Source organism: Oncorhynchus tshawytscha, unplaced genomic scaffold (assembly GCF_018296145.1).
Source record: "Oncorhynchus tshawytscha isolate Ot180627B unplaced genomic scaffold, Otsh_v2.0 Un_scaffold_4246_pilon_pilon, whole genome shotgun sequence".
NCBI classification, from domain to species: domain Eukaryota; kingdom Metazoa; phylum Chordata; class Actinopteri; order Salmoniformes; family Salmonidae; genus Oncorhynchus; species Oncorhynchus tshawytscha.
Genome location: NW_024609831.1, coordinates 57,244 through 80,757, shown reverse-complemented (window position 1 = coordinate 80,757; position 23,514 = coordinate 57,244). Strand labels below are relative to the sequence as shown.

Here is a 23,514-nt window from a genome sequence, read left to right as displayed (position 1 = left end):
AGCTAAATATTTCATTCATCTGGCCTGTAGGCCTACAAGGTTGTAACATTTTAACTACGGAAAACAAACGATTTTACAGATACAGCTTTCATAAATACATTATTTTATTTAAATTACAACAATTATGTAATCCTACAAACAACTGTATTAAATGCACATAATACTAAGTAAATATTTAAGGGCACAAATCTATTACAAATATTGAGAGTTCGAGCCAAAACCTGATATTTCCTTGGTCTCAAAATAATTCTAACACAAAAAAGGAAGGAATGTAAATTCCTACATATTCATTAGGCCTATTAGAATATAGTGCCTGGTTATATACATATCACAGGAGGCTGCTGAGGGGAGGAATGCTAATATTAATGGCTGGAATGGAGTGAATAGAATGTTATCAAACAGGTAACCATGGAAATTCCATGTATTCCGTTCCAGCCATCACTATGAGCCAGCCCTCCCAAATGAAGTTGCAACCGGCCACCTGTGATATGTACTGTATATAAGACCTGTGATATGTACTATATATAAGACCTGTGATATGTACTGTATATTAGACCTGTGATATGTACTGTATATAAGACCTGTGATATGTACTATATATAAGACCTGTGATATGTACTATATAAGACCTGTGATATGTACTGTATATAAGACCTGTGATATGTACTGTATATAAGACCTGTGATATGTACTGTATATAAGACCTGTGATATGTACTGTATATAAGACCTGTGATATGTACTGTATATAAGACCTGTGATATGTACTGTATATAAGACCTGTGATATGTACTGTATATAAGACCTGTGACATGTACTGTATATAAGACCTGTGATATGTACTGTATATAAGACCTGTGACATGTACTGTATATAAGACCTGTGATATGTACTGTATATAAGACCTGTGATATGTACTGTATATAAGACCTGTGACATGTACTGTATATAAGACCTGTGATGTACTGTATATAAGACCTGTGACATGTACTGTATATAAGACCTGTGATATGTACTGTATATCAAACCAGTGTTAGTGACTGTTGAAGGTTGACTTTACAGACTTTGCATAAAAATGGATTAAGACATGAAGAAATTAAATATGTGTGTGTGTATGTGTATGTGTGTGTGTATGTGTGTGTGTGTGTGTATGTGTGTGTGTTATATGATGGGGATCTGGGCCTTCTCGTCCTGTTGCTTCTTTACTTCCTGTTGGTACCTAGAAACACAGAGGGACAGGGTTGACCTCCGACCTTAACAAACCAAAACAAAGGTTCAAACAGACTAATCATAGGTCTCAGAGAGCAAAGACAAGTTGGCAGGCATGCTATCCTTTACATTCAGGCAAGGACCCTGACAGATCAATTTAGCCCTCTGTTTTTAAAGTGCAAACAAATGTTGCAACATACAACTCTCAGGACCAGTTTGCCAACAAAAAATGTGTCTGAAAAAAGTTCCAAACTGGTATCGACACCATGTCCAAGGACAATGTACTGTCATAAATGAATCTGTTTTTGACCAAACACACTTTGCCCTGCAAAGCAGTACTGTATAATTATTAACAATGTTATTGTCGGACAATGGCATTGATTGACATACACCCCATCAGAATTTTGTTTTTATTTCACTTTTTTTCTCCTTATAGGGTTTGATTGAATAGGGGCCCACTGCCATGCATGTCAGTTTGCATAGCTCTGTGTGTAACTATGGAGTCTGTCCCACTCACATCCAGATTCTAACAAGTTGGTTGGCTCCTGCCAATCCAAGAAAACCGTTGACAAAAAAGAGACCCCAGTTCTTCGGAATAATGACAAGAGAATATCGGGACCAAATAACACCTGCAAAATAGAGGGGTGACAAGACAGGTAAAGTTGGAGCATCTGAATGTTTTTCAGCTTCAGGAATTTGTTCCTGTTGTATAGGGGATGTAAATGTCAAACATTGTCTTTCCCACAATGTCCATTACCTGTAGTCATGAGTACTCCAGACTGAGAGAGGCTCAGTTTATCAGCTGGCCTTGTCATATCAGCCATGCCAGCCATAACCAGACCCTGTAGAGAGAGAGAGAGAGAGAGAGAGAGAGAGAGAGAGAGAGAGAGAGAGAGAGAGAGAGAGAGAGAGAGAGAGAGAGAGAGAGAGAGAGAGGAGAGAGAGAGAGACAGTGAGAGAGAGGGAGAGAGAGAGAGATAGTGAGAGAGAGAGGGAGAGAGAGATAGTGAGAGAGAGAGAGAGAGAGATAGTGAGAGAGGGAGATATATATATATATATATATATATAGAGAGAGAGAGAGAGAGAGAGAGAGAGAGAGAGAGAGAGAGAGAATTTCACACAACCATGCATACTTTTAGCACCATTATAAGATGTCCAGCACATGAGACACTTGTTAAGGATATCAACTCTTACCCATTTACACACTGGTGCCCAGAAGAAGACTGTCTTTGGACCTACAAAGGGAAGCATATCAGTGTTTATTTAGAAAGGTTATAAATGAAAGTTGAGTACAATTACACAATATTACAATGATTCATGTGAGAGTTAGTTTTGTGTAAACAGTTGGTTGATACCGCAACAAAGAGATCACACTGGGCACACACTGGTTGAATCAACGTTGTTTCCACGTCATTTCAATGAATTTAAGTTGAACCAATGTGGAATAGATGTCTAAGTGGGATATGCCAAAGCAGTTAGGCATGAAAAAGTTCCATAAATAGATAAATGTTGTGCAGCATTAAACTGTGAAATCCTTTGATTTGTTGTTGAGGAGTGAAATATAAAGATGAAATAGAGAGATAAAGTAGAACTGAAAGTGACTGAAATCAGTATCTTCCTATGGTTTTAACAAATGTTATTCTCCTGCTCTCTTCTGGCCAATTGAAAACTTGCCAAGGGCTATAATTTATTGAAGAGTGCTAAACATGGTGGTTGAACGTCACTTAGCTTCACACCTATTGTCCATTCATAGTCTTCCCTTCTCTTGTCTATCTGACAGCGAGGCTGGTTGTTTTATCAACCTGGTTTTACTTCATTGCTTTGCTTTTCATCTTCGTTATGATTCTAATCTCATCTCTGTATCATTATGCTCCCAAACTATTTTGATATTAATTAACAATATCCTGTGAACAAGGAATTGAGAACCACTGATTGGAACAACCTTCTGTCACATTAACACACTGTTATAGTTCAGCCCTAACTCCCCAGGGCTGAGAGAAGAGCCCTGTGTACTCCCTCATCAGCATTCAGATTAGCAGCATCAACACTGTTTGTCCTTATTCACCTCTAAATTCAATTCAGCTGCAGACTGACGTAGTTGCTACACCAACACTGCTGTAATAAAACTATGTTTGCTCCATTTAAGATAACCTCAAGGTCAAGGTTGCACATGGTTTGCTAGACTAAGACTGACTAGCACTGACCAAGGGTCCCCCATCCAAAGTCCAAGCACTGCTACTGTAGGTTTCAACTCAGGTTTCAACTCAATCTAAGTTTAGAGCACTCATTCACATGCTAAAGAGCACTAGTTCATATGACCGTTTATCTATTTCTGTTGATACAAATGTTTAATGCTCTTGTTTGTCAGTAAATGATAGCAGTCACTTTCTCCTTTCTGAAAATGTCTTTAACATCTTTCCAACACCCCTCCCCGCAAAAGTCAATTGCTGTGCCAAATGGTAGATTTGATCCAGAATAAATGGAAGAATTCTTATCCAGAATTATCCATAGGTATACAATGGGTGGCTCTAATCCTGAACGCTGATTGTTTAAAACCGCATTGTTAGCTAAAGTTAGCTAGCTGGCTAGCTACTTCCAGACATAAATGAGAGAACACCTCACTCTGACCATTTTACTCGCCCTAGCAGAGCTGGTTAGGCTGTTTTCATGTTATCTAGAGTGTTAGTGACTGTAACTGTGATGCTGGCAACAATTTAATTACGCTTTTTTGCCGAGGTTTACTGACACCGGCCATATTCAAAGGGTGTTGAGCCTTCGTAAATGGATCAGTTATTCTGCTCACTGGCACACTCAGTGCTCTGATATCCGAGTATGTAGCCAGAGCGATTTTACGAACGCACCCTAAATCTATGATGTTAAAATGCCCATTTATTCTGTTCCGTTTGATTGAGCAATCCACTGTCTCATCAGCCCAGGCAGGGAATTTATAAACTTGATCTCTACTGTAAAAATAATCTAGACATTTTCTCACATTTCTTTTAGACACAGCTGAGATTTGTGTACACCTTGCTGTCTATCTCTCCGATATCCAGGTGTCCCTTAGTAATGAAAGTGTAGGGAGTCGGGACAGACAGGCATGCAGCGTTTCTCTGCCAATCGAAATCACGACTGGGTCGCGTCCATTGATACAGAACTAAAAGACTGAACGACTGGGTCGCGTCTCTTGGGTAGTAACCCTAGATTTGTGTCGGGACTATATCTTGTGGAATGATGCAATAGTATGAATAAATTAATGAAAATAACGTTTTTAATGAAAATGTGTCAATCTTTATTTGAATATGTTAGTAATCCCTTGAAGCCGGTGTTTGGAGTATGTATTGGCACGTTTGCCGGCTCTCGACGTCTTATTTTTTATTAATTTATTCATACTATTTCATCCTTCGACAAGATATAGTCCCGACACAAATCTGGGGTTGCTACCCAAACCGGCAGCTCGTCCGTTCTATCGGTTCGGTTGCCAGAGACGTTACCCAGTCAATTCAGTCTTTTTGTTCTGTATCTATGGACGCGACCAGTCGTTCGTTGTAAATGTTCGTAAATTCAATCTGGAGTGCCAGAGAGCGCTTATTGTGCGCTCTGGCGGTTCGTAAATTCAGAGTTTTGTCAGATTGGCCGTTTGTAAACTCTGAGCGTTTCGCTCTGGCAGCGTTCAGAGCGCACACTGGACGCTCTGGCCGAGGAGTGGGGTTGATCCGAGTGTTCTGACCCCACAGCGGCTGTCAAGCACCCAAGATAACTAGCTAACGTTGGCTAACTTGCTAGCTACTTCCAGACACAAATGAGAGAACACCTCATACTCGCCCTAGCAGAACAGGTTAGGCTGTTTTCACAAGTAGGCACAGACAGCAGGCGTCATTTACATTATACATATTGACCATGTGTACCAGAGTATACAGTATAGTGTCTGTACTGTAAAATGGTGAGAACAGTGGAAGTGATGCAGATCTGTCATGTTGAGGTGAGCCTGATAATAATGATGTCCTTACCTGCTGGATGGTTGTAGAAAGGTCTCAGTTTAGCAGGTAGTTTGAGCTCGATCTTGTTAAGAATCCTGTGGTATGAAGCTCTAACTCCCACTAAAGCCATGACTGGAGACTAGAGTTTTATTTCCTACTTTTGTTGAACTTGGTACCGACAGTTCTAAATAAATAAATAGTATGTGCTGTATTGTGGCTCTAGTACACCCTGTCATTGATTGTCTATAGTAACTAGAATACAGAATAGCCTGTATGAACCATTGACAGAAAGCAGGCTCATCTACCCGTAGTGCCTAATCTATTATGTAGGAGTGTCACCTGAGGGGCGGTACCGAAATATAAACCCCGCCCCAAACCCACTGCCATTGGTAGAGAGAGTTAGCCCACACTATGAGCCCGCCCCATTTTGCAATTCCTAGAAAACAGCGCCACGTTTAGTTGCCAACTGTTGTCTACATGTCAGAGAGGCATGTTTGTTCAATATTACATATTTCTATCTGAACGTTCCAAAACGTTGTGTCGTACTGAATGCGCCCCACATGTGGTGTGGACTGTACATGGCAAAGACACAATGTAAACAATAAACTGGAGAAGCCACGTTTATCTTTTAACTTAGCTTATGATCAAGTTGGCCATTAATAACCTCATGCACATGAGAAGGGTTTCTTCAAGTCAGGAACAGTTTTATCCCAAATTTAGAATTTATTTTCAATAAATATATACATACCACAACGTCCTAAAATCAGACAAAGAGGTAAAAGACTAAAACAAAGTTTTACCGTTGAAAAATACAACATTAACCATCATCAGTCTCAAACATTCACTATCTTTAAAGTGTTGTGTGAATTTGTAAATGTGTATGTTTCTTTGCCTAATCTTACCTTTTACTAATCTTTTACCATCATCCTCACGCAGACGTGCTGTCATCTTCACATTATCACCTCATACTTATTAATTAACAGCATGAATTGTGCTTTGCAGAGGGAGGGGTGTTATTGAGTTGGACGATTCTGTGGTCGTTGAAGTCCTCAAAGATGAAATTGCATTTAATCAAGTTAATCAGATCCACTAGTTAGTTAGTGTCGCTAGTTCTAAATAATCCAACAATGGATGGGCCTCTGCTAACTGCTTTATTTTTAGTTCAGCAGCCTCTGCTTCTTGTTGCTTCTTTACTTCCTGTTGGTACCTAGAAACACAGAGGGACAGGGTTGACCTCCGACCTTAACAAACCAGAATAAAGGTTCAAACAGACTAATCATAGGTCTCAGAGTGCAAAGACAAGTTGGCAGGCATGCTATCCTTTACATTCAGGAAGAGACCCTGGCGGACTTTATAAAAGTATCCGTATCTCTGATTTGAACGTGTAACCAAATGAAAGACAAGTAGTTATGGAGTAACAGATTGTATGATATGGACTGTAGTCTAGTGATCACACAGAAACAAATACAACTTTTAGGGCCGGTTAGCTAATTCTGACAAATGTGCTTTCCAAAGCAGTAGACACCACAGACTTATTCAGTGTTGTATCCATAGAGGCAGAACAGGATCTACATTTATCTCTGTGGTTATATCACTCAGTTGACAGGAAAAACACAAGGGCAGAAGGCTTGGCATATAATGTGCCTGGTTTAAACCACAACAAAGAAGGCAAAGCCCAAGGACAATGTCACAAGCTGTCATAAATGTGTGACCAAGCACACTTTGCCCTTCAGAGCGGTACTGTGTATTTAACAAGCCTGTTCTCAGACAATGACTGACATACAGTACATTGACAAATTATTATGATTTCCCCCTAATATGGTTTGATTGAAAGGGCACAAGTTGGTGTGTAGCTCTGTATCTAACTGTCTGTTCCACTCACATCCAGATTCTAAAGAGTTGGGTGGCTCCCGACGCACCAAGAAAACAGTTGCAACAAAACAGAAACCAATTCTTGGGAATGATGACCAGGGACCATCTGGACCAAATAACACCTGTAAAATAGTGGAGAGACAGGTAAAGGGACAGGTAAACGACAGGTAAACGGACAGTTAAAGGGACAGGTAAACGACAGGTAAATGGACAGATAAAGGGACAGGTAAAGGGACAGGGAAACGACAGGTAAAGGGACAGGTAAAAGGACAGGTAAAGGGACAGGTAAAGTTGGAGCATCTGAATGTTGTTTCTGCTTCAGAAATGTGTTACTGTTGCATAATGCGTATAAAAATCCAATATTTGCTTTTCCTACTTTTTTCAGAATTTTGAGGGCTAAGAGTATGTCAGTGTTTTATGTGGGGGTACCGGCTAGGAGACATCTGACCAGGATCAGGGCTAGTCAGTGTTTTATGTGGGGGTACCGGCTAGGAGACATCTGACCAGGATCAGGGCTAGTCAGTGTTTTATGTGGGGGTACCGGCTAGGAGACATCTGACCAGGATCAGGGCTAGTCAGTGTTGTATGTGGGGGTACCGGCTAGGAGACATCTGACCAGGATCAGGGCTAGTCAGTGTTGTATGTGGGGGTACCGACTAGGAGACATCTGACCAGGATCAGGGCTAGTCAGTGTTGTATGTGGGGGTACCGGCTAGGAGACATCTGACCAAGATCAGGGCTAGTCAGTGTTGTTTGTGAGGGTACCGGCTAGGAGACATCTAACCAGGATCAGGGATAATCAGTGTTGCATGTGGGGTACCGGCTAGGAGACATCTGACCAGGATCAGAGCTAGTCAGTGTTGTATGTGGGGTACCGGCTAGGAGACATCTGACCAGGATCAGAGCTAGTCAGTGTTGTATGTGGGGTACCGGCTAGGAGACATCTGACCAGGATCAGAGCTAGTCAGTGTTGTATGTGGGGTACCGGCTAGGAGACATCTGACCAGGATCAGGGATAATCAGTGTTGTATGTGGGGGTACCGGCTAGGAGACATCTGACCAGGATCAGGGCTAGTCAGTGTTGTATGTGGGGGTACCGGCTAGGAGACATCTGACCAGGATCAGGGCTAGTCAGTGTTGTTTGTGAGGGTACCGGCTAGGAGACATCTAACCAGGATCAGGGATAATCAGTGTTGTATGTGGGGTACCGGCTAGGAGACATCTGACCAGGATCAGGGCTAGTCAGTGTTGTATGTGGGGGTACCGGCTAGGAGACATCTGACCAGGATCAGGGCTAGTCAGTGTTGTATGTGGGGGTACCGGCTAGGAGACACCTTACCAGGATCAGGGCTAGTCAGTGTTGTATGTGGGGGTACCGGCTAGGACACAACTGACCAGGATCAGGGCTAGTCAGTGTTGTATGTGGGGATACCGGCTAGGAGACATCTGACCAGGATCAGGGCTAGTCAGTGTTGTATGTGGGGGTACCGGCTAGGAGACACCTGACCAGGATCAGGACTAGTCAGTGTTGTATGTGGGGGTACCGGCTAGGAGACACCTGACCAGGATCAGGGCTAGCCAGTGTTGTATGTGGGGATACCGGCTAGGAGACATCTGACCAGGATCAGGGATAATCAGTGCTGTATGTGGGGGTACCGGCTAGGAGACATCTGACCAGGATCAGGGCTAGTCAGTGTTGTATGTGGGGGTACCGGCTAGACATCTGACCAGGATCAGGGCTAGTCAGTGTTGTATGTGGGGGTACCGGCTAAGAGACATCTGACCAGGATCAGGGCTAGTCAGTGCTGTATGTGGGGGTACCGGCTAAGAGACATCTGACCAGGATCAGGGCTAGTCAGTGCTGTATGTGGGGGTACCGGCTAGGAGACATCTGACCAGGATCAGGGCTAGTCAGTGTTGTATGTGGGGGTACCGGCTAAGAGACATCTGACCAGGATCAGGGCTAGCTCTGGTGAGACTTGGTGGTCGGCCAGCCCAAGCAGGTTATTGTTGGTTCAAGTGATGGTGACCAAAAGAAATATTTACATAAAGGAAAATACAAAGGCATGCCCAAAAGATGCCCAGAGTAGCACCTGGCTAGCACAGCCCAGCACCTGACCCGGTTGCTGCTGCCACCTAGGGATGGGTTTGGAAGTGGAAAATGAATTGTATAACTATGCCCTGTGCACTACCTAACTCCATACCTTAACACAAATCAACAGCTAATGACATCACGTTGTGGAAAACGTCCGGTAGTGGTTTGTAACTAGCCGTATCCGAGGACCAAAACACAATTATCATCTCTAATTGAAAATAGTCTGAGATAGAGTAGTCTCAAACAGGCACGGGTCATCTTGTGTAATTTAAGGACAGTGCTATCACACAGGGACATACCGTTACAGTCCTTGTTAACAGTCAGTGGGGCTTTTACAAAGCAGCAATGGAAAACCCATGATGTAGGGCAGGTGTGAAAGTTCCATGCCAACATGTCTGAATCCATGCCAGTAATTCTATCAGTGAACTGTTCATCTGAAGGGTCATCAAGCTACACACACTCTCTCATACACTCATGCACACACTCACACACACAAACACACACTTCCTGTCCTCTCTGTCCTCATTGCTCCATTACCTGTAGTCATGAGTACTCCAGACTGAGAGAGACTCAGTTTATCAGCCGGTCGGGTCATATCAGCCAGACCCGCAAAAACAAGACCCTGTAGAAAGAGACAGAGAGAGACAGAGAGACATAGAGAAACAGAGAGAGAGAGAGAGACAGAGGGGGGGGGGGTCACACAACCATGCATATGTGTACTACATCATAGGACCATTATATAACACCGTTTGGAGGGCCAGAGAGTGGAACATTAACTGTATGGAATATTAAGATTAGACAGAGGCAGAATACAGGAGCTTATAAAATGTGACTTCATTCTCTAGAAGCGACCTCAATCAGTTCACATGACAGGAAGGACTATGTAGACATAGGTCAGGCATTACCAATGCATTATTATTCACTCCCATTTCCACTCTTACATGCAATTGCTTCTTATGAGTTTCTGCATGCTGCCTCTGTGCAGTCTTAATTTACCGTGTGGCTCAGTTGACAGCATGCCGTTGCAACGCCACGGTTGTGGGTTCGATTCCCATGAGGGACCAGTACAAAACTGTATGCACTCAGTATAAGAGTGTCTACTCAATGAACAAAATGTTAAACTCTCAGAACCCTCTGAACACTCTCTAGAACCCTCTAAACACTCCCCTAAAACCCTCTAAACACTCCCCTAAACACTCCCCTAAAACCCTCTAAACACTCCCCTAAAACCCTCTAAACACTCCCCTAAACCCTCTAAACACTCCCCTAAAACCCTCTAAACACTCCCCTAAACCCTCTAAACACTCCCCTAAAACTCTCTAAACACCTCAGTGCCCTCTGAACCCTCTGCCCTCTGAACCCTCTAAAACTCTGAACCCTCTAAACACTCCCCTAAACCCTAAACATCTCACTCCCCTAAACATCTCAGTGCCCTCTGAACACTCTAAAAACTCCCTAAAACCCTCTAAACATCTCAGTGCCCTCTGAACCTCCCCTAAAACCCTAAAACTCCCCCTCTAAAACCCAGTGCCCTCTAAACATCTCAGTGCCCTCTGAACACTCTAAAAACTCCCCTAAAACCCTCTAAACATCTCAGTGCTCCCTCTAAAACCCTAAAACCCTCTAAACATCTCAGTGCCCTCTGAACCTCTAAAAACTCCCCTAAAACCCTCTAAACATCATCTCAAACATCTCAGTGCCCTCTGAACACTCTAAAACTCCCTGCCCTCTAAAAAAACAAAACCCTCTCAGTGCCCTAAACAAAACCTCTCAGTGCCCTCTGAACACTCTAAAAACTCCCTAAAACCCTCTAAACATCCTCAGTGCCCTCTGAACACTCTAAAAACTCCCCTAAAACCCTCTAAACATCTCAGTGCCCTCTGAACACTCTAAAAACTCCCCTAAAACCCTCTAAACATCTCAGTGCCCTCTGAACACTCTAAAAACTCCCCTAAAACCCTCTAAACATCTCAGTGCCCTCTGAACACTCTAAAAACTCCCCTAAAACCCTCTAAACACTCCCCTAAAACCCTCTAAACACCTCAGTGCCCTCTGAACCCTCTAAAAACTCTCTGAACCCTCTAAACTGCTTCGCTACAAATCTTTTAACACTTACCCATTTACACACTGGTGCCCAGAAGAAAACTGTCTTTGGACCTACAGACGAAACAAAACATGGTTTAATTATTAAGGTTAATTATTATAAGGTTAGCAATGACAGTTGTGTTGTATACATAACGTTACAGTGATTTATGTGACATTTAGTTTTGTGCAAAAAGTTGGTTGATTCCACAATAAAATGATATGCCAATTGAACCAGTAGGCCTCAGGCTTTCTGTAAAGTGACAGAAGTTGTCAAGCATTAAACTTTGCGACCTGATTCGTGGTAGTAAATGTTTTAAGATGAGGTGACATTGAAAGTGACTGGTTAAATCCCTTCCTAGATAATTCCACCTGTTGTCATTCTCGTGCCCTCAGCTTGTCTCTGTCCTCCTTCCACTGCCTGTACATCAATGCCTTGCCAATTGAAAACTTGCCAAGGGTGATAATTTATTGAAGAGTGCCAGCATGTAGTGGCATGCACGTCATTTAGTTACACACCTATTGTCCATTCATATGCTTCCCTTCTCTTGTCTATTTGACAGCTAGACTGGTTGTTTTATCAACTATAAGTTGTTATTAATGTGTTGTGTTTTTACATCTCATACTGACTTCCCTCTACTTTATCATGGTGCCAACCTATTTTGATATTAACAACATCCCATGAACCCGGAATGGAGAACCCCTGCTTGGAACAACCTTCTGTGTACCACTCTTCTATAGCTCAGAGATCAGCCCTAACTCCTAGGGACGGACTGGGACCAGAAATCGTCCCAAGCATTTCTAAAACACAGGACCATTTTTTCCCTTGAGACCCCAGATATTAGCCAAATAATTATAATTTTGGCAAAACCCACAATTTTGACAGGCCCACCAGGCTAAAGATGGACCAGCCCATCTGGCATTTGCCAGAATTGCCCCATGACCAGTCCGTCTCTGTTATCTCCCCAGGGCTGGAAGAAGAGCCCTGTGTACTAGCTCATCAACGTTCAGATAGTTTGCATGTGACAGACAAACTGGGCAGCATCAAGTCCTCATTAACCTCAAAGTTATAATCAGCCACACGCCTCGTGTCACATTGAAACAATTCCAACTCTACTATAATAAAACTGTGTTTGCTCCATTGACGATGACCCCGTCAGAGGTCACTCGTGACCAGGGGTCCATTCATCAACCCCAATACACTGCTACTGTAAGTTTGCACATTCTTTTGTGACAGTCACAGTCCCACTATATTGAACATCACTCTTATTTACCAAATAGAAGAGTAGAAAACATCCAGAGGTGATAGTGATACATTATCGCATCTCATTTTCTAAATATTGAGAAAGTGTATTCTGAAGATGGGGAGACTTTTAGACATTAATCAATAGACAACAGGGAGGAGACATGAACCAATAGACACCATGAGGAGAGTGATACAGAGACAGCCAGGTTAGTAGGACCTGATGCTGTAATATTGATCATGTCCTTACCTGCAGGATGGTTGTAAATGGGTCTCAGTTTACCAGGTAGTAGAAACTCTATCTGGTTAAGAATCCTGTGGTATGAAGCTCTAACTCCCACTAAAGCCATGTCTGGTGACTGTTGAAACTTGGCACCAACAGTTTAGAATCAAATAAATATGCAACGCGCTTTATTGTACCACCGGTACACCCTGTCGTTGGGCTACTTGAACGGATCAGACAGAATAGATTGTGTGAACCATTAGCTGACAGCAGGCATGGCTATCCTCTATGATGCTTACTGGATGGAATCATCTATTATTGGGGAGGGGGGGTTGTACTGAACGTTAACTCCGCCCCACAACCACTGCCATTGGTAGGGAACAGTAAGCCTATCCTACTTCACTTTCCAAGAATTGCACACGTGATTGGAAATGGTACAACGTAAAAAATGAACTGAAGCCAGACACTGACTCTTGGACACACTTTCAAATGACATGAACCACATTATCAGCTGACACAATGGATTTAACACAGGTAGGAAGATGCGGTTTTAGTCTGATGAAACTAGAATCTATGGTTATTATTATAATATTATAATAAGGTTATTATATAAATACTGTGGCACTTTGAGATTGTTTTTCAACGAAAAGCACTTTATAAATTCAATGTAATATTATTATTATTATCTAGGCACTAATTTATACCATAATAATTTGTCATTGACCAAAACTAACACATACTTACACAGGCTAATTCATAGGCCGATCATCACAAAGAGTTCAATAATATATTTAGAACACTGCACCACCTGGGAGCGGGGCTAATCTGGGCCTGCGCAGTGCTCACGTTCCCTGGCTACATACCATCAGCACGACCTTCTTCATGAGAGACCAACGTGAAACTTTTCAGTGTTCTATAGATTTGTTCATCCGAGCAAGTCTGCCAGACGACGATACAAAATTTAAACAATTGTAGCGACTGAACTAAGACAGAAGAGGAGTCCAGAAAAAATTATTTTGTAGCCTAAATTGTAAGACACCATGACTTAGATATTTCAGTAATACTTACATAAAGTGTGTTGTTTGTGAGGCGGACGGTGTTTCGACACCATGCCCTGTACCAACAATCTCATTTGGGATATTAGGAAACGCACCATCGGTTCCAACAAAATAAACAACTTTACAAGGAGTAACTACTTAGGTGAGACAAACGTTTTCATTAAATATGTTATGTACAAATGGTCTATATACTACTTTATTGTCATTGTACTGTATGTGTCAGTGTGTTAGTAACATGTTTTACAACAGCCTACTGCCTTGCGCTAGGAATTGATCTAAAACACACTGTTCTTTTATTAGCAGTGTTTTATATCAATTCATACTTTACAAAGACTACTTATTGTATTTAAACATTTGTGTTGGCTAAAATAAAAATGTTGTTAAAGGGACTACCTTATGGGATAGCTAAAACTGTTCTTATGGTATCATAATGATTTCCTGTAGGAAGAAAAGAGTTTGTTCAAAGGCTGAAACTTGAAGCCACTCTTGATGTACATGAGGGCTCTGTAAGTACCAACATGCCTTACAGAAGTGATTTACAGTGTAAGTGCAGTGTGACAATTGCCTGATATCATCCTGTGTTTTCAAACTGTTATTGTTTTTCATGACAGGTCAATACGATATGCTGGAACGACACAGGAGAATACATCTTATCTGGATCAGATGATGACAAATTGGTCATCACGAACCCATATAGCCGGAAAGTAAGATGCAACTTTTTTGTGCCAAAACATTGTTTATGATCAAGGCACCGTACAGCACATGCTTCAACCTGTTGACGCAGAAGAGACAGAGAGACAATATATGTGCCAATATAAAGTCCCCCGCTATTTTTCCACTCTCCAGGTCAAGGCATCCATTACATCATGGCATCGATCCAATATCTTCAGTGCCAAGTTCCTGCCCCAAACCAACGACAGAATGATCGTGTCTGCAGCAGCCGACGGCAAGATCTTCCTCACCAACGTAGAGAGAGGTTCCAACATGGACCCTGTGTTGCAGTACCACTGTCATAACGGTGCCGCCTACGAGGTGAGGGGGGCGGGGGCGTCTGTGTTATCCAGCATTTCAATCTTATCGCCATCGGAGTGTAATTCAATAAAGAGAGTTGATTAATATATCCAATCTATCACATCTCCATCTCCATCACATTTACCTCAAGGTCTGTTATTGCTGTGGAAGGTAGGAATGGTATGTGGACCATAAATACGTCCTTGGTGTGTTGCTGCAGTGAAAGTAATCTATTCTAAAGCCCCCTGTCTATCAGTAGACAGGAATTCTAATTCTGTTCGACGGCCCAATCAGAGCAGGTTCTGGATCTATTCTAAAGCCCCCTGTCTATCAGTAGACAGGCATTCTAATTCTGTTCGACGGCCCAATCAGAGCAGGTTCTGGATCTATTCTAAAACCTATTTCTATTGGTAGATATTGACGGTACCTAGTGACCCTCATTCTTTCCTGTCCTGTGGAGAGGATGGAGCAATCCGGTGGTTTGATGTCCGAGTTTCTCCTGGCTGCTGGCAAACTAACTGTAAAAAGGTAGGTTTGCATTATGACAGTACAGCTAAACTCTATTACAGGCAAATTAACAATTCTTATGTAACTATGATGTTATTACTACAGTTTTATTGTGTAGTTACAAATGTATAAATACAACTTGTTTTTACTAACGACTTTTCGCCACCATGTTTACCAGCAGTTTTACCTACTACTCAAACAACCGATGTCAGAGTTCCCTTAATGAAGATATCTTGAACTTTCTTTTTTACCAGGACATCCTGATTGACTGTCGGCGAGCAGTAACATCCATGGCCATATCCCCTGTGGAATCCTTCTATCTGGCTACTGGCTGCTCTGACAGCTCAGTCCGTATCTATGACAGGAGAATGCTGGGTACCATAGCAACAGGTATGCACAACCTCAACGGCGGCTACAGGTAGCCCAGCGTTTAGAGCGTTTGTCCCGTAACAGAAAGGTTTCTAGTTTGAATCCAGAGCCGATAAGATAAAACATTTGTTGACGTGGCCTTGAGCAAGGTACTTAACCCTAATAGCTCCAGGGTCGCTGTTGATAATGGCAGTCCCTGGCTGTGACCACTCTGAGGGTGTCTCAGGGGGACTTGGGATATGCTAAAAACACATTTCCAATTCACACGTGTAGAATGTACATGTGTGAAACAGGGCTAATATAATCAAGCACCGACCAGATAATTATTATTAACTCAAGGCAATCAGATAACTAAAAATGAACTAATAATTCTATCAATGTCAGTAGTCTTGAAGGAATCCCACTACCACAGTACATAACATAGTTAATCACTGTTTGATTGTCTTTAGGCTCAGTGGTGAGAATAACATTTTCTTCTGAAGGTCTGTATGGAAAATACTAATTTCCTATATACATCTCATCCACTCTGCAGGTTTCCAGACAGGAAGCGGGGTGGCAGGAATGTGTGCGAGGTTTGTACCGAGGCACCTGCTCAACAAGTCATGTCGCGTGACCTCATTGGCCTACAGTAGGGACGGCAGGGAGGTGCTAGCCAGCTATGCCTCAGACTATCTCTACCTGTTTGACCCTAAAGATGACAAGGGACGCGAGCTGAAGGGACCGTCACAGGATAACAAGGTGAGAACATTCCTCTCACTTACTGTGTATCACAGTACGAAAGACTGGATTCAATTATTTGAATGTAGTCTGTGTTTACACAACATCTGTGCGCTCACATCAGTTTCTGGAAGCTTCTACCACATGACATGCTGTGTGTGTGTGTGTGTGTGTGTGTGTGTGTGTGTGTGTGTGTGTGTGTGTGTGTGTGTGTGTGTGTGTGTGTGTGTGTGTGTGTGTGTGTGTGTGTGTGTGTGTGTGTGTGTGTGTGTGTGTTGACAAGAGGGGGTGATGTGTTGTCCCATCTCTGGGCTATTTTTGCCTCACCAGTAGATAACGGTCTGCTGTCTGAATCTGTTCTGGGAAAGACATTTGAGCTGTGTTCTCACACACACAGCTGCTGAACACATAAGCCAGAGGGCTTCTGGGTAATCTGCAGGGTGAGGCAGCATATTTTGTACAGAACTCGATACATACAACACCAGGTAACGTCACCGTTCCTGTACAAACACCACGGAACTAGTGTAACCTATGTGCACTAAGATAAACCTCCCTGTCCCCCTCCTTCTTGTGTATGAGACCCCTGGTATCGCCTGCCAGAGCCTAAGACACCTGGCAGTGAGGGCTGGGAATGTGAGCCCCCAGTGGAGGGAAGAGGAGGGGAGTGTGGGGTCTCAGCCATAGGGAAAGGGTGGGTATTTTGGTCAGGCCTGTGCCCGTGCTCTGCTGGGACTGGTGAAATGGCACGGTGTTTCTCTCCTAGCAGAAGGAGACTCAGCAGAAGCGTCTGCGTCTGAGAGGAGACTGGTCAGACACTGGACCCCTGTCACGGCCAGAGAGCGAGAGGGAGAGGGACGGTAAGAGAAGCTCCTCGCCCCACTAAGTCCCCACTCACCTAAACACACAGCTGACACAACACGTGTGCTATCGATGACAGAAGTGCACTCTCACTTGGTCCTATTGCTCCCAGGTGGTGCAGTGGTCTAAGAGAAGAATTTGTTCTTAACTGACTTGCCTAGTTAAATAAAGGTTACATTAAAAAAATATATATATATTGCATGGATTAACACAATACAATTATACATAAGCATGATATTATTAGATGATGTAAACTTTCACATCACTGTCCATGAGTAATATGATGGGTTTTGAACCCCCGTCCTCCTGTAGGAGAGTCCAGGCCTGGAGTGTCTCTGATGCAGAGGATGTCAGACATGTTGTCACGCTGGTTTGAGGATGCCAGCGAGGCCCAGAACAACAGAGGAGCCCGTCCACAGCCACGACCCAGGGTAGACCCTGCAGCAGCTCCACAAGGTAGTGGGCTTCACCAGGAGGCTGTGGTGCTAGGGAATCCAGCCCCGTCTCAACCAACATCAACAGCCAGCTTCTCCTCCTCCATGGAGAGCCCGAGGAGCCGTAGGAGTGGCATGGGGACAGGACGTCTCCAACCATCTCCTGGGGAACCAGTCCTGAGTCTGACATACAGCGACCAGGGCACCACCAGCAGCACCATCCAACTGGACTTCTCCAGCGGTGGCGCCAGCGACCAGGGGGAACCCCCGCGGATCAGGAGCCCAGAGCAGGTGTCCGACACCAGGCAGATCTCGTCCCTCAGCCAGTCGGAGGTGGAGGGCATGGGAGAGGAACCCACACCACAGCCCCCTGGGGAATGGATGCAAAGGTATGGTACTATGATTGCATTGACTGAGGCATAGCTGGCCTACACAGATAATCATTCAACTACTACAGTCATGTCTGGCTATTAAAGTGGATGTGTTGTTCCCTTCCTTCCATAGATTTAATTTGAGAGGATCAGAATTAGGGGAAAGAGTACTCAGGTAATTATTTGCCATGGCAACAACAACTAAGAATGAGTTCTTCTTCACTAACAATAGATGTGTCAGATCAGTAGCTTAACGTTTTAGTTTAACGTTGATAGAACAGTTGGAACTAGCATGCTGATGTTGGGCGTTTCCTTGTTGCTCAGTGCATTCAATCAAACCTGCGGTACAGAAGTTACACTTCTCACGTGGCTTGACTTTGATTGGATTTAATGACTCTACAGACATGTTGTATATCCTTCCGAAAGGCGCTCTGCTGCTGCGCGGATCCAGGAGATTTTTCGGCGGCGGAAAGAGAAGAAGGAGTTGGCGGATTGCGAGACCCGCCGTATCGGGAAGCCCTCAGTAGAAAAGGTCTACAAGGGCCACCGTAATTCCAGGACTATGGTACAGTACAGTAGAACAGTATTGAGGATTAAGACAAGCTTGAAGTCATGATTTAGTCCACCAGAGGGGGACCTTGGGCAATATGTGGTGATAACGGCTTCAACTTCTTGTCAGCTATATTTAACATGCAGTGCTTTAGTTATTGCGAAGTCGCTATGTGGAATACTCATTCAAGCTTTTGTTGTTGTTGTTGTTTATAGACCAATCAGTGTTGTTTCTGGGGTGACCAGTTTGTGCTGAGCGGCTCAGACTGTGGTCATATCTTCATCTGGGACAGAGAGACAGGGGAACACCTAATGCTGCTGGAGGCAGACCAGCACGTTATCAACTGTCTGCAGCCACACCCCTATGAACCACGTGAGTTCACTGCTTCTGACAGTCTCACACTGAAGGTGGTTTTAGTGAACACCCAGTCTGGCTCTTACAACTCAAAGGCTTGAAGGCTGTGACTTTACAGGTACGGTGCATTTGGAAAGTATTCAGACCTCTTCACCTTTTCCACATTTTGTTACTTTACAGCCTTATTCTAAAATGGATTCAACTTTTTTTTTCCCTCATCAATCTACACACAGTACCCCATTTTTGGGGAGGCAAATGTATATAATAATAATAATAATAAACAGCAATATCACATTTACAAAAGTATTCAGATCCTTTACTCAGTACTTTGTTGAAGCACCTTTGGCAGTGATTACAGCCTTGAGGCTTCTTGGGTATGACGCTACAAGCTTGGCACACCTGTATTTGGGGAGTTTCTCCCATTCTTCTCTGCTGATCCTCTCAAGCTCTGTCAGGTTGGATGGGGAGCATTGCTGCACAGCTATTTTCAGGTCTCTTCAGAGATGTTAGATCGGGCTCAAGTCCTGGCTCTGGCTGGGCCACTCAAGGACATTCAGAGACTTGTCCCAAAGCCACTCCTGCGTTGTTTTGGCTGTGTGCTTAGGGTCGTTGTCGTGTTGGAAGGTGAACATTATTCCCAGTCTGAGGTCCTGAGCTCTGGAGTAGGTTTTCATCAAGGACCTCTCTGTACTTTGCTCCATTCATCTTTGCCTCGATCCTTACTAGTCTCCCAGTCCCTGGTGCTGAAAAACATCTCCACAGCATGATGTAGCCACCACCATGCTTCACCGTAAGGATGGTGGTGGCCAGGTGATGAGCGGTGTCTGGTTTCCTCCAGACGTGACGCTTTACATTCAGGCCAAAGAGTTCAATCTTGGTTTCATCAGACCAGATAATCTTGTTTCTCATGGTCTGAGAGTCCTTTAGGTGCCTTTTGGCAAACTCCAAGCTGACTGTCATGTGCCTTTTACTGAGGAGTGGCTTCCGTCTGCCACTAAACCATAAAGGTCTGATTGGTGGAATTCTGCAGAGATGGTTGTCCTTCTGGAAGGTTCTCCCATCTCCACAGAGGACCTCTGGAGCTCTGTCAGAGTGACCATCGGGTTCTTGGTCACCTCCCTGATCAAGTCCCTTCTCCCCCGATTGCTCAGTTTGGTCGGGCGGCCAGCTCTAGGAAGAGTCTTGGTTGTTCCAAACTTCTTCCGTTTAAGAATTATGGAGGACACTGTGTTCTTGGGGACCTTCAATGCTGCAGAAATGTTTTGGTACCCTTCCCCAGTTCTGTGCCTCGACACAATCCTGTCTCAGAGCTCTACGGACAAATCATGTCCAATCAATTGACCACAGGTGGAATCCAATGAAGTTGTAGAAACATCTGAAGGATGATCAATGGAAACAGGATGCATAGCAAAGTGACTCACAGCAAAGGCTCTGAATACTTATGTAAATAAGGTATTTCTGGTTTTTATTTGTAATAAATTTGCAAACATTTCTAATTTTATTTATTTATTTTGCCAGCAGCATACCACCCTACATACCACTGCTGGCTTGCTTCTGAAGCTAAGTAGGGTTGGTCCTGGTCAGTTCCTGGATGGGAGACCAGATGCTGCTGGAAGTGATGTTGGAGGGCCAGTAGGAGGCACTCTTTCCTCTGGTCTAAAAAAAAATGTCCCAATGCCCCATGGCAGTGATTGGGGACACTGCCCTGTGTAGGGTGCTGTCTTTCGGATGGGATGTTAAACGGGTGTCCTGACTCTGAGGTCATTAAAGATCCCATTGCACTTATTGTAAGACTAGGGGTGTTAACCCTGGTGTCCTGGCTAAATTCCAATCTGGCCCTCAAACCATCACGGTCACCTAATAATCCCCAGTTTACAATTGGCTCATTCATCCCCCTCCTCTCCCCTGTAACTATTCCCCAGGTCGTTGCTGCAAATGAGAACGTGTTATCAGTCAACTTACCTGGTAAAATAACAGATAAATACAATTTTAGAATAAGGCTGTAACGGAACAAAATGTGGAAAAAGTGAAGGGGTCTGAATACTTTCCGAATGCACTGTAACTGCCAAAATAAGCAACTAATATCCTATAGTATAATATCCTATCATGCTTAGGGTCATGTATAAATATGCTGGGCAGGCCATCATTTTGGCCCCCATAGGATGACAATGCCCCCATCCTCAGGGCACAAGAGGTCATTGAATGGTTAGATGAGCATGAAAACGATGTAAAACATATGCCATGGCCGTCAGTGCCCAGATCTCAATCCAATTGAACACTATTGGAGATTCTGGCGCGGCGCTTGAGACAGCCTTTTCCACCACCATCAACAAAACGTCAAATTATGGAATTTATTTTGAAAGAATGGTGTCGCATCCCTCCAAAAAGAATTCCAGACACTTGTAGAATCTATGCCAAGATGCTTTGAAGCTGTTCTGGCTTGTTGTGACACAACGCCCCATTAAGACACTTTATGTTGGAGTTTCCTTTATTTTGGCAGTTACCCGTTTATTCATTTGTTAATTTTTCTGTTCATTCCAGTGTTAGCCACATCAGGGATAGATTCCAACGTCAAGATCTGGTCACCGATGGAGGAATCCCCATCATTCAACAGAGTACTCGCTGAAGAGGTGTGACATTATAAATACATGTATTCATGTCATAGGAGGTTGGTGGCACCTTAATTGGGGAGGATAGGCTCGTGGTAATGGCTGGAGTGGAGTAGGTGGAATGGTATAAAATACTGCAAACACATGGTTACCATGTGTTTTATGCCGTTCCAGTTGCTCCGTTCCAGCCATTATTATGAGCCGTCCTCCCCCCAGCAGCCTCCACTGATTTGTGTGCTTTACAATCAACCAGGTGTGTGGAGGACAGAAAGGCTCTCATCATAGTGACATTGATGAAGCCATTGGAACCTCTGATCTCCTGATACCTGGTGCTCTGTGTGTCCTGTAGGTGACCTTCCGTAATGAACTGATGCTGGAGGAGACCAGGAACACCATCACTGTACCTGCCTCATTCATGCTGAGGATGCTGGCCCAACTCAACCACTCCATCACAGCAGGTGAGTGCTACACACATACACACACAATCTTCCAACCCGGCATCCCTAGTGATAACCCGTGATACAGAATGGCTATGGAGTCTATCTTAAGTGGTTATAACATTTGTTATAACAGCAGTCACTGACTGGTAACATTGGTCATCTCTTTCTTTCCTCTACAGAGTCTGAGGACAATGAGGAAGACGAGTAGCCCTATACATAGCTTCCATACTGGACTGTTGAATGTGTGAAGTAAAAACGGCATATTATCTCATTGGATTCACTCTGTGGCCATTATAGTGGTAATGTTACCATAGGGACTGGAGTATTGGACCTCACCTAGTGTAGGTTATAGAACACTAGAAGAGGTTGTGTTGATTTTATAAATATAGTTTCTATTCAGATGTAGATCAAGGAATGTTTTCTACCTATTTCTATATTTTGTTCAGGTGTCCAGCCTCTCCGTCTGGCTATGAGAAGTGTTCTCTAGATGGTATCTCCTTATTCTCCTCTGTACTTTGTGAACCTCAGGCCTTTTTGTGACAAGTCACATTTCATCTTCCTTTGTGGCTTTTCCTGATACTCTGCAATGACGGCTTCAGTTCTGACTGTTGTCAATGTGCTTGTTTACCAAAGAGAACGTGTTTCATTTAAGAATTTACGAATGTTAAAAACAACAACAAATGAATAAAAAATATTTGCTTGAAATAAATCACCCTGTTCTTCCTTCTGAAATGGCAAATTGAACGTTAATAAGGAAGCACTTTGTTACAGGATGAATGACTAGGTAGTTACAGTATGAATGACTAGGTAGTTACAGTATGAATGACTAGGTAGTTACAGGATGAATGACTAGGTAGTTACAGTATGAATGACTAGGTAGTTACAGGATGAATGACTAGGTAGTTACAGTATGAATGACTAGGTAGTTACAGTATGAATGACTAGGTAGTTACAGTATGAATGACTAGGTAGTTACAGTATGAATGACTAGGTAGTTACAGTATGAATGACTAGGTAGTTACAGTATGAATGACTAGGTAGTTACAGTATGAATGACTAGGTAGTTACAGGATGAATGACTAGGTAGTTACAGGATGAATGACTAGGTAGTTACAGTATGAATGACTAGGTAGTTACAGTATGAATGACTAGGTAGTTACAGGATGAATGACTAGGTAGTTACAGGATGAATGACTAGGTAGTTACAGTATGAATGACTAGGTAGTTACAGGATGAATGACTAGGTAGTTACAGGATGAATGACTAGGTAGTTACAGGATGAATGAATGACTAGGTAGTTACAGGATGAATGACTAGGTAGTTACAGGATGAATGACTAGGTAGTTACAGGATGAAATGACTAGGTAGTTACAGTTACAATGGATGAATGACTAGGTAGTTACAGGATGAATGACTAGGTAGTTACAGGATGAATGAATGACTAGGTAGTTACAGGATGAATGACTAGGTAGTTACAGAATGATGACTAGGTAGTTACAGTATGAATGACTAGGTAGTTACAGTATGTAGTTACAG

The 23,514-nt window shown here is 43.3% G+C and overlaps 3 protein-coding genes across 6 annotated transcripts; 1 reads left to right on the top strand and 2 right to left on the bottom strand.

Moving 5' to 3' along the window:
* Positions 1–82: 82 nt before the first annotated feature.
* LOC112267654 (mitochondrial pyruvate carrier 2-like) lies at positions 83–5,497 on the bottom strand. The gene is made up of 6 exons (XM_042319410.1): positions 5,216–5,497; positions 2,403–2,443; positions 1,966–2,050; positions 1,726–1,837; positions 978–1,218; positions 83–581 (listed from the first exon to the last, which is right to left on the bottom strand). Exons 1-5 carry the CDS (start codon positions 5,313–5,315, stop codon positions 1,161–1,163), a joined length of 396 nt encoding a protein of 131 aa, XP_042175344.1. The 5' UTR covers positions 5,316–5,497; the 3' UTR covers positions 83–581; positions 978–1,160.
* Positions 5,498–5,885: 388 nt separating this feature from the next.
* LOC121846170 (mitochondrial pyruvate carrier 2-like) lies at positions 5,886–12,993 on the bottom strand. The gene is made up of 5 exons (XM_042319409.1): positions 12,728–12,993; positions 11,269–11,309; positions 9,690–9,774; positions 7,068–7,179; positions 5,886–6,392 (listed from the first exon to the last, which is right to left on the bottom strand). The coding sequence occupies exons 1-5, from the start codon at positions 12,825–12,827 to the stop codon at positions 6,275–6,277; spliced, it is 456 nt and encodes a 151-aa protein (XP_042175343.1). The 5' UTR covers positions 12,828–12,993; the 3' UTR covers positions 5,886–6,274.
* Positions 12,994–13,550: 557 nt separating this feature from the next.
* On the top strand, positions 13,551–22,687 carry LOC112243075 (DDB1- and CUL4-associated factor 6). 4 transcript variants are annotated; one of them, XM_042319405.1, is made up of 15 exons: positions 13,551–13,900; positions 14,203–14,264; positions 14,370–14,462; positions 14,605–14,790; positions 15,184–15,297; positions 15,531–15,666; positions 16,178–16,383; positions 17,129–17,219; positions 17,533–18,043; positions 18,159–18,200; positions 18,428–18,590; positions 18,791–18,947; positions 21,471–21,559; positions 21,888–21,996; positions 22,158–22,687. In XM_042319405.1, the coding sequence occupies exons 1-15, from the start codon at positions 13,810–13,812 to the stop codon at positions 22,184–22,186; spliced, it is 2,079 nt and encodes a 692-aa protein (XP_042175339.1). In that variant the 5' UTR covers positions 13,551–13,809; the 3' UTR covers positions 22,187–22,687. The 4 variants fall into 4 exon arrangements, with proteins under 4 accessions (XP_042175339.1, XP_042175338.1, XP_042175341.1 ...); XM_042319404.1 differs by having other exon boundaries at positions 17,126–17,219; XM_042319407.1 differs by having other exon boundaries at positions 13,552–13,900; positions 18,452–18,590.
* Positions 22,688–23,514: the final 827 nt, after the last annotated feature.